The sequence below is a fragment of the Rhinoderma darwinii genome, chromosome 10, assembly GCF_050947455.1.
Source record: "Rhinoderma darwinii isolate aRhiDar2 chromosome 10, aRhiDar2.hap1, whole genome shotgun sequence".
NCBI lineage: Eukaryota > Metazoa > Chordata > Amphibia > Anura > Rhinodermatidae > Rhinoderma > Rhinoderma darwinii.
Window position 1 is genome coordinate 83,735,531 of NC_134696.1, and position 10,755 is coordinate 83,746,285.

General features: G+C 54.2%; 1 protein-coding gene across 2 annotated transcripts in view; it reads right to left on the reverse strand.

The window, feature by feature from the left end:
• The window catches only part of KMT2A (lysine methyltransferase 2A), a 147,049-nt gene extending 136,632 nt beyond the window's left edge, over positions 1-10,417 (reverse strand). For both annotated transcript variants that reach the window (XM_075840137.1, XM_075840136.1), the window contains exon 1: positions 10,109-10,417. In XM_075840137.1, the coding sequence (XP_075696252.1) occupies positions 10,109-10,378 (270 nt within the window). In that variant the 5' untranslated portion in view covers positions 10,379-10,417. The remainder of the gene's footprint in view (positions 1-10,108) is intronic.
• Between the last annotated feature and the right edge of the window lie 338 nt (positions 10,418-10,755).

Below are 10,755 nucleotides of genomic sequence, written 5' to 3' on the forward strand. Positions count from 1 at the left end.
CAGCGCCGATCTGCTGCAATAGCAGATAGGGGCTGCAAAATCTGGTGACAGAGCCTCTTTAATGTGAGGCACGTGGAGGTGAAATTCATCGCACCTCACGCCTCACATTAATAAGTGATAGAAAGCAGTGTTTATTTTATTTTTTTACAGTGCACACGTCATAAATGATGCAAAAAAATTGTTATGCGCGCCATTACTGAATGTGTATATTTTATGTATTGAGACTTATTTTAATGTTTATTGTAAAAAAGGTGAAGGTGTATTTTTTTAAATTGATACTTTGTTTTTACTTTATTTGTAAACTTTAATGTACTGACATATATCAGATATGTGCCAGTACATCAGCCTGTGGACGGATAGCACACAGGCTGTTGTTAGGACATACCTCAGTATGCCCTAACAACAGGAAATATGGTAAGACAGCCCTGGGGTCCGTCAATAGACCCTGGGCTGTCTGCCCATATATGGTATGGCCCTCGATCGCGTCACAGGAATTCCCTGTGACGCGATCCAGGGGCATCCCCCCTGCTCATTTTCTCCTGAATGCTGCAGTCAGCTGTGATCGCAGCATTCAGAGGAATAACGGCGGAGATGAGAGGTTTCTCTGATCTCCGCCGTTATAGAGCGGGGCTGCGGCTGTGTAATACAGCCATTGCCCCGCTCCTGACAGGAAGTGCGCGTGCGGTCAGCATGAGGTGATGCGGCCGGCGCTGCACTAATGAGCGGCAGTTCAGGCACTGGGGACAGAACATGGGGGTGTTTTGTAGAGCGCCCGCCATGTTCTGTCTCCAGTGCCGCCGCTCATTAGTACAACGCCGGCCGCATCACCTCATCCTGACCCCGCAAACTTATGACTCAGGAGCGGGGCTGTGGCTGTATTACACAGCTGCAGCCGCGCTCCCATACATTCATGTATTACTATACTGAGCTGTGCGGCTGCGCAGCTCAGTATTGAAATACAGGAAATAGCGGTATCGAACCGTTTAGGGATGCACAGTATCGAAGTTTCGATGCACCGTGCATCCCTAGTGTGAGGGAAGCTATTGGGGCATTATACTGCGTGGAAGTCAGTTATGGGGGCATTATACTATGTAGAGGCAGCTATGGGGGCATTATACTGTGTGGAAGACAGATATGGGGGCATTATACTGTGTAGGGGCAGCTATGGGCTTTATACTGTGTGGGGAGCACTATGGGAGCAATATACTGTGTTGAGAACAGTTATAGGGGCATTATACTGTGTGGGGGCAGCTATGGGGCATTATGATGTGTAGGGGCAGCTATGGGGCATTATGATGTGTGGGGAGCACTATGGGAGTATTATACTGTGTGGAGCAGTAAAAGGGGCATTATACTGTGGGGAGCACTATGGGGCAATATACTGTGGAGAGAAGTTATAGGGGCAGCTATGGGCATTATACCATGTGGGGGCAGCTATGGGCATTATACCATGTGGGGGCAGCTATGGGCATTATACTATGTGGGGAGCACTATGGGGGCAATATACTGTGTGGGGGCAGTGTCAGGGCGTAAGTTATATACAGTAGTATACAGCAGGCTCAGGAGATTAATTCAATGGCGTATTATGCAAAAGGGTGTGGCAAGCAAAGGGTGTATGGCCTAAATTGTTCATTAATCATAATCGAGGTTACAGATTTAATTAATTGGAATTGTGATCATAATCGCCCCGCCCTAGCTCCCACTCTGAAAATCATCGCTCATCCTTGTATTACATGGTCAGCCATTCAATTTGAATTGCCAGCATGTAGGTTGCGGCACAGTAAATATAGGGCCAGATGCAGCTTCCCCTGATATCTAAGCATAAAGCCTGCTTATTGTATAAATCAGAGGCCAGTCACATACTTCACCTATGTAGCAGTCTCACTTGTATCTATCACATATTTCACCTTTAGGTTGGGTTCCCACATAGCGTAAATGCTGCAGAATTTCTGCAATAGAATCCTGTGTGGAACATGTTGCATTTACAGTAGGAGCAAATAAAGTAAAGTAAAGTGGAAGAGATTTGAACAAACCTCATTCACACGTTGCTGGGAGAAAAAAAACAAAAAAAAAAAAAAACAGCTGAGAAAATGTTCAGAAATTGATCTGTGATGCAGTTTTTTTTTAATCCGGAGCATGTCAATTTATGCTGCGGATTCGCTGCTCTTTTGTTGCGTGTTTGCTCCATTGAATTCAATGGGGAAGTAAAACCCACAGCAAATGTTTTGATTTTTCAGAAGAAACAATGCGATTCCACTGAAAAAAAAAAAATCACAAATCAGAAAAAAACAAAACAAAAAACAAACAAACTCTAAATTTAATTTAAAAAATAAATAAATCTATACTTACCCCCGGGCAATGGTATACCAACGGCTCCTTTGCTTCACAGTCGGGATGCACGATGCATTGAAACTTCGATACGGTTTCAATACCGTGCACCCTGAAACAGTTAGATACCGTTATTTCATGTATTTCAGTACTAAGCTGTGCGGCCGCACAACTAAGTATAGTAATACATGCATGTAGTTAGAGCGGAGATGCGGCTGTGTGATAATCATTGCCCGGCTCCTGATTCCTGACAAGTGCACGCTCACTCAGCATGATGATGTGATGCGATCTGCGCTGCACTAATGAGCGCCGGCACTGAAGACAGAACATGGCGGGCGCACTACAAAACACCCTTATGCGGTCTTCAGTGACCGCGCCGCCGCTCATTAGTGACGCGCCGGCTGCATCACCTCATGCTGACCGCGCGCACACTTATTGTCAGGAGCAGGGCAATGGCTGTATTACACAGCGTAGCCCCACTAACAGCAGAGATCAGAGAAAACTCATCTCCGCCGTTATTCGCCTGAATGCTGCGATCAAGGCTGACTGCAGCATTCAAGAGGTAAATGAGGAGGGGGGGATGCCCTATGGATCGCATCACGGGGAATCCCTGTGAATCGATCGAGAGACATACCATAAAAGGCAGACAGCCCAGGGTCCAATGAAGGACCCCAGGACTGTCTTACCATATTTCCTGTTAGGGCATACTGAGGTATGTCCTAACAACTGCCTGTGTACTATCTGTACACAGGCTAATTTACTGGCATATAGATATATACCAGTACGTTAAAGTAAAAAAATAAAATAAATCGGCGATGTTAAAAAAAAAAACTAAAAACTTTTTTTTTTTTACACAATAAACAGTCTCAATACATAAGATGTACACATTCGGTATCGTTGCGACCGTAATAACACATTTACAGCGTCATTCAGGTTTACGCTGTTATAAAATAAAAGACTGCTTTCTTTCACTTATTAATGTGAGGCACGAGGTGTTATGAATTTTGAACCTCCATGTGCCTCACATTAATAGTAATTAACCCCATCATGTTCCTCACACATTAACCCAATGTTGTTCATTATGACTGAGTAACATGATGGGGTTAATTACTGTTAGTGTGAGGCACATGGAGGTTCAAAATTCATAATACCACGTGCCTCACATCAGAAAATGGAAGAACTTTTTTTAAATTATTATTGTTGGAAAGTATCGTTTTGGGTATCGAAGTCCAAATTCTGATATCGTGACAACCCTACTTCACAGCTGTTTTCCATGCAGCCAGGCCCCCTAGGATGATGTTCCATCCCATGTGACTGCTGCAGAAGGTCACATGGGCTGCAGCGTCATCACAGAAGGCCGGGTTGCACGGAGAACAGAGGGACATGTCGCTATGGCAACTTAAATCAAGTACTGACTTTACAAACCACAATTTGGTGCGGTTTGTCGTCTGGAATTCCCTGTGGGTTCATGGTTGGACACGCTGCGTACTCTTACAAAGCGTATACTGCCTGTGGGAACATACCCTTAAAGAGGTTTTCGCACCATAAACATTCATGGCATATCCATAGGATATATGATACATATTTGATCAAATCACTTGGCAGTTTCTGCACTCCCATCGCCAATGCTTGTCTAAATAAGGTACACGGCCCCTGATAAAAATAATTATGGTACGCCATAACCGTTTACAGTGGGAAACCGTATGCATTGATGTAGGAAACTATGTTAAAAGGCAAGAACAGAAATAGAGTCCCAGTAAAATATGAGTCAGTTTATATAAAATGCACCAATTAAAGCAAGTTATGTGACGCTAAACCAGACAAGCGATGTGAGTCAGACTTCAATTTACTGTACAGCTCCTACTTTCCTGGAAGTGGTGGTGCGTATTGGACGAGCAGTAGCAAAATAAGGCAGCAAGCAGAATAGTGGGGGAAAAAAAGCTATAACAGGAGTATTAGTAAAAGAGACAAACTGCATGACAAAAGGTGGAAAACAAAAACAATAGATGAGGAACAATCAATGAAGGGAAAAAGATGGACAGCGTGAAGACAGCACTGAATACAGAACATATACAAGAGAAAAGGGAAAGATGGGACAGATGAAGGAGGTGCAAATAAGAGTGCAGGGGGGAGAGCGAGAGAGGAGGGGGGAGAGAGAGCGAGCGAAGAAGGGGGAGGGGGGAGAGAGAGCGAGCGAAGAAGGGGGGAGGGGGAGAGAGAGCGAGCGAGCGAAGAAGGGGGGAGGGGGAGAGCGAAGAAGGGGGGAGGGGGGAGAGAGAGCGAGCAAAGAAGGGGGGAGGGGAGAGCGAGCGAAGAAGGGGGAGGGGAGAGCGAGCGAAGAAGGGGGAGGGGGAGAGCGAGCGAAGAAGGGGGGAGGGGGAGAGCGAGCGAAGAAGGGGGGAGGGGGGAGAGCGAGCGAAGAAGGGGGGAGGGGGGAGAGCGAGCGAAGAAGGGGGGAGGGGGGAGAGCGAGCGAGCGAAGAAGGGGGAGGGGGAGAGCAAGGGGGGAGGGGGGAGAGAGAGCGAGTGAAGGGGGGAGGGGGGAGAGAGAGCGAGCGAAGAAGGGGGGAGGGGGGAGAGCGAGCGAAGAAGGGGGGAGGGGGAGAGAGAGCGAAGAGGGGGGAGGGGGGAGAGCGAGCGAAGAAGGGGGGAGGGGGGAGAGAGAGCGAGCGAAGAAGGGGAGGGGGAGAGAGAGCGAGCGAAGAAGGGGGAGGGGGAGAGAGAGAGCGAGCGAAGAAGGGGGGAGGGGGAGAGAGAGAGCGAGCGAAGAAGGGGGAGGGGGGAGAGCGAGAGAGAGAGCAAAGAAGGGGGGGAGGGGGAGAGCGAGGGGGGAGGGGGAGAGCGAGGGGGGAGGGGGAGAGCGAGGGGGAGGGGGAGAGCGAGGGGGGAGGGGGAGAGCGAGGGGGGAGGGGGAGGGGGAGAGCGAGGGGGAGGGGGAGGGGGAGAGCGAGGGGGGAGGGGGAGAGCGAGGGGGGAGGGGGAGAGCGAGGGGGGAGGGGGAGAGCGAGGGGGGAGGGGGAGAGCGAGGGGGGAGGGGGAGAGCGAGGGGGGAGGGGAGAGCGAGGGGGGAGGGGGAGAGCGAGGGGGGAGGGGGAGAGCGAGGGGGAGGGGGAGAGCGAGGGGGAGGGGGAGAGCGAGGGGGGAGGGGGAGAGCGAGGGGGGAGGGGGAGAGCGAGGGGGAGGGGGAGAGCGAGGGGGGAGGGGGAGGGCGAGGGGGGAGGGGGAGGGCGAGGGGGGAGGGGGAGGGCGAGGGGGGAGGGGGAGGGCGAGGGGGGAGGGGGAGGGCGAGGGGGGAGGGCGAGGGGGGAGGGCGAGGGGGAGGGCGAGGGGGAGGGCGAGGGGGGAGGGCGAGGGGGGAGGGCGAGGGGGGAGGCGAGGGGGGAGAGCGAGGGGGGAGAGCGAGGGGGGAGAGCGAGGGGGGAGAGCGAGGGGGGAGAGCGAGGGGGGAGAGCGAGGGGGGAGAGCGAGGGGGGGAGAGCGAGGGGGAGAGCGAGGGGGGAGAGCGAGGGGGGAGAGCGAGGGGGGAGAGCGAGGGGGGAGAGCGAGGGGGGAGAGCGAGCGAAGGAGGGGGGAGACAGAGTAGAGGGGGGGGAGACAGAGTAGAGGGGGGGGAGACAGAGTAGAGGGGGGGGAGACAGAGTAGAGGGGGGGGAGACAGAGTAGAGGGGGGGGAGACAGAGTAGAGGGGGGAGACAGAGTAGAGGGGGGAGACAGAGTAGAGGGGGGGAGACAGAGTAGAGGGGGGAGACAGAGTAGAGGGGGGGAGACAGAGTAGAGGGGGAGACAGAGTAGAGGGGGGGAGACAGAGTAGAGGGGGGGAGACAGAGTAGGGGGGGGAGACAGAGTAGGGGGGGGGAGACAGAAGAGGGGGGGGAGACAGAAGAGGGGGGGGAGACAGAAGAGGGGGGGGGAGACGAAGGGGGGGGAGACAGAAGAGGGGGGGGAGACAGAAGAGGGGGGGGAGACAGAAGAGGGGGGGAGACAGAAGAGGGGGGAGACAGAAGAGGGGGGGAGACAGAAGAGGGGGGGAGACAGAAGAGGGGGGGAGACAGAGGGGGGGGAGACAGAAGAGGGGGGGAGACAGAAGAGGGGGGGGAGACAGAAGAGGGGGGGGAGACAGAAGAGGGGGGGAGACAGAAGAGGGGGGGGAGACAGAAGGGGGGGGGGAGACAGAAGGGGGGGGGGAGACAGAAGAAGAGGGGGGGAGACAGAAGAAGAGGGGGGAGACAGAAGAAGAGGGGGGGGAGACAGAAGAAGAGGGGGGGGAGACAGAAGAAGAGGGGGGGGAGACAGAAGAAGAGGGGGGGGAGACAGAAGAAGAGGGGGGGGAGACAGGAAGAGGGGGGGGGAGACAGAAGAGGGGGGGGAGACAGAAGAGGGGGGGGAGACAGAAGAAGAGGGGGGGAGACAGAAGAAGAGGGGGGGGAGACAGAAGAGAGGGGGGGAGACAGAAGAAGAGGGGGGGAGACAGAAGAAGAGGGGGGGGAGACAGAAGAAGAGGGGGGGGAGACAGAAGAAGAGGGGGGGGAGACAGAAGAGGGGGGGGAGACAGAAGAGGGGGGGGGAGACAGAAAGAGGGGGGGGAGACAGAAGAGGGGGGGGAGACAGAAGAGGGGGGGAGACAGAAGAGGGGGGGGAGACAGAAGAGGGGGGAGACAGAAGAGGGGGGGGGAGACAGAAGAGGGGGGGGGAGAGACAGAAGAGGGGGGGAGAGACAGAAGAGGGGGAGAGACAGAAGAGGGGGGGAGACAGAAGAGGGGGGAGACAGAAGAGGGGGGAGACAGAAGAGGGGGGGAGACAGAAGAGGGGGGGAGACAGAAGAGGGGGGGAGACAGAAGAGGGGGGGAGACAGAAGAGGGGGGGAGACAGAAGAGGGGGGGAGACAGAAGAGGGGGGAGACAGAAGAGGGGGGGGGAGACAGAAGAGGGGGGGGGAGACAGAAGAGGGGGGGGAGACAGAAGAGGGGGGGGGAGACAGAAGAGGGGGGGGAGACAGAAGAGGGGGGGGAGACAGAAGAGGGGGGGGAGACAGAAGAGGGGGGGGAGACAGAAGAGGGGGGGGGAGACAGAAGAGGGGGGGGGAGACAGAAGAGGGGGGGGGAGACAGAAGAGGGGGGGGGAGACAGAAGAGGGGGGGGGAGACAGAAGAGGGGGGGAGACAGAAGAGGGGGGGGGAGACAGAAGAGGGGGGGGGAGACAGAAGAGGGGGGGGAGACAGAAGAGGGGGGGAGACAGAAGAGGGGGGGAGACAGAAGAGGGGGGGAGACAGAAGAGGGGGGGAGACAGAAGAGGGGGGGAGACAGAAGAGGGGGGGAGACAGAAGGGGGGGGAGACAGAAGAGGGGGGGAGACAGAAGAGGGGGGGAGACAGAAGAGGGGGGGGGAGACAGAAGAGGGGGGGGAGACAGAAGAGGGGGGGAGACAGAAGGGGGGGGAGACAGAAGGGGGGGGAGACAGAAGAGGGGGGGGAGACAGAAGAGGGGGGGGAGACAGAAGAGGGGGGGGAGACAGAAGAGGGGGGGGAGACAGAAGAGGGGGGGGGGAGACAGAAGAGGGGGGGGGAGACAGAAGAGGGGGGGGAGACAGAAGAGGGGGGGGGAGACAGAAGAGGGGGGGGAGACAGAAGAGGGGGGGAGACAGAAGAGGGGGGGGGAGACAGAAGAGGGGGGGAGAGACAGAAGAGGGGGGGGAGAGACAGAAGAGGGGGGGGAGAGACAGAAGAGGGGGGGGAGAGACAGAAGAGGGGGGGGAGAGACAGAAGAGGGGGGGGAGAGACAGAAGAGGGGGGGGAGAGACAGAAGAGGGGGGGAGACAGAAGAGGGGGGGAGACAGAAGAGGGGGGGGAGACAGAAGAGGGGGGGGGAGACAGAAGAGGGGGGAGAAGTATGTAAATAAGTATTTATTAAAAGTATATATTGCTGTCATGTGTATGAAGTAGTGGCAAGATGCAGCAAAAAAAAAAAAAAAGTCCCACACTCACATGGAGAAGAGCTATATACTCGCTGTATGGAGTACACTGACAGGTGCAGTATATAGCAACAAATTTAGGAAATAGTTACAATGCTGAAGATGTAATGAAGCATTAAGAATAATGGAGGTAACAATAACAGGGGAAGGTGGCCAGATCAGAATGTAAGTAATAAGAGAAGTCTGACCAGATCCATCTCTCCCCCCCCCCCCCAGCTCCTAAGACTCAGACAGCAGCTGCTCTTCTGCCGCCAAAACAAAGCCCCCCTCATGTCCCAAGCACAATAAGCGGTGCCCAGCCCACATACACCACTCCTCCCATGTTTACACCATGTAACTCCACATCACACTACTACAATGACAACATACAATATATGTGCACAGCCATGTAACATACACCCCATTATAAGCAGACCATGAAATGCTACCCTAAAAAATACCAGACCCCCCTTAGAGCACAACATAAACAGACGCTTGAGTCACACCCCCCTCGAGTAACCAGAGATCAACAAAGACGCATAGACTGGTACACTGTGACAGACGCCCCCTCCGTACACTTCCTCAAAGTGCGACACACATGAAATATAAAACCTAGCCCGTGCATCCCAGACACAAGCCCTTCACCGAGATCCCCGACCAAACCGTCCTACAACGGTGCAGCAACGATCCGACGCCACGTAATGTCCGGCAATACACAACCACAACATCCATGCGGAGTAAACATCAATGACATGGTTCCATGTTATCAACAAGGTGACGGCATCAATATTAGAGATGGGAAGAGCAGATGACCAAGAACATGTAGAGGAGATGGAGCATCATACATGGAGGACAGGTCGCCAGAACATGATAAGCGTGTATGTACAATGTGTACGAGGCCGACACACCCCCTTACGTCTTCAGGCCGGAGAGAGCAGCGCTGCCATATAACCAGCGCTCTGCTGCAGCACATGCTCTCACCCAGGACATATAGACCATACATTAGAAGGGATTACACTACAGATAGCATGCGGAATAGAAGAGGTTAATCACACACCACTGACAGCTCCTCCATATCACACACCCGCTGACACCTGGTCATGTCTAGCGGGCATCACCAACCACCTGCAGACATGTCCTTATGTACAGCACAAGACACCACGCATAATGTACAGCTCCCCTGTGTCACCCTCATTTCGCCCCCTTCCAAGATCACAAAAATGACCGGCCATTAATCAATTGAATAAAATGAAAATGTGTGAGACTGGAGACTTGTGTATTACTTTATAAGAGCCCTACACCATATACTGTGCGCGCTGCAGGTACCGCATGCCTCCTGTGCCACTTGGTCTACATCCCCTGCATGGTGCATTAGTGCCATCCTGGCTGCCAGGCGTGACCCTCAAGGTCTTATATGTTGCTGCACACATGAGGTGTGATGCCACCGAACTGCAGTGCCCAGGTACCGTCCATACATGCCAGGGATGCCACATGTAATCATGCTATATTACCACCCTATACCAGGTATATAGACACCCTGCATCTCCCAATGCTGCCCACCATCCCTGTCATATGCATAGACCCCACTGCAGACATGTTGCACAGGTGGTCGCTACACAGCACAACATGACCAGTTCTGAGGTACCTCCATCATAGTGATGTACGCAGCTCATGTGCACCCCCATGTCACACTCCCCTGCTCCAGCACACACGACCTCTGCCCCCTATACCAGTATACACACCCTGCCCATCATATAACACCCACTGCATACAGCCCACCCCGCCCCCCACACAACATGTCCCCTCACCCACCCTTCCTCCTCCGTTTCCTCCTCACCTCTCCGCTGCTTCCTCCGGACACGTCTCTAAATCGTCTCAGGTTACTCCCAATCGCTACGGATACCTGCAACGCTGCATCAAACCCCGGTCCAACCCCCCCACAGCTCCCGTGGCCCCCGGGGGCCAAAGAGATTCCATACGCAGTACCCGTACTGCATCCGGTGACGTTTACATCCTCCCTCAGCACGGCTGCCAGTCTGTGTTTAGCTCCCAGTCTCCGGCCGGTCCCAGGCCGAGCTGGGAACCGCCACCGACAGCTGTACGCCATTTTGTGTCCTGGGATCTTATTATCACCGCGGGCTGGAGAGCAACAGCACAGAGCGGGGCCGGGGGAGGAGATAAAGGGCCCCGGAACCTGCATGGTGCATAATACTTGCTTGTGACCACAGGGTGGCAGTATGGTGCACGCAGATTACAGGGCCGGCTGAGGGGAGGTGCCCAGGAACATGAATACATACATAACAGCCGTTGTAGTGGTAGGAGTGCGGTATCACTTATACAGAGGCCGTGGCCGGGGAGGAGCTGATGTCCGGGACATGGATACTCTAATTTATATATTAGTCAGATAATCCTAAACCTTCTCATTCTTATTTGCAGCTTGGTGACCTCCCTGCTTTTTGAAGACAAAATATTGGTTTTAAGAAA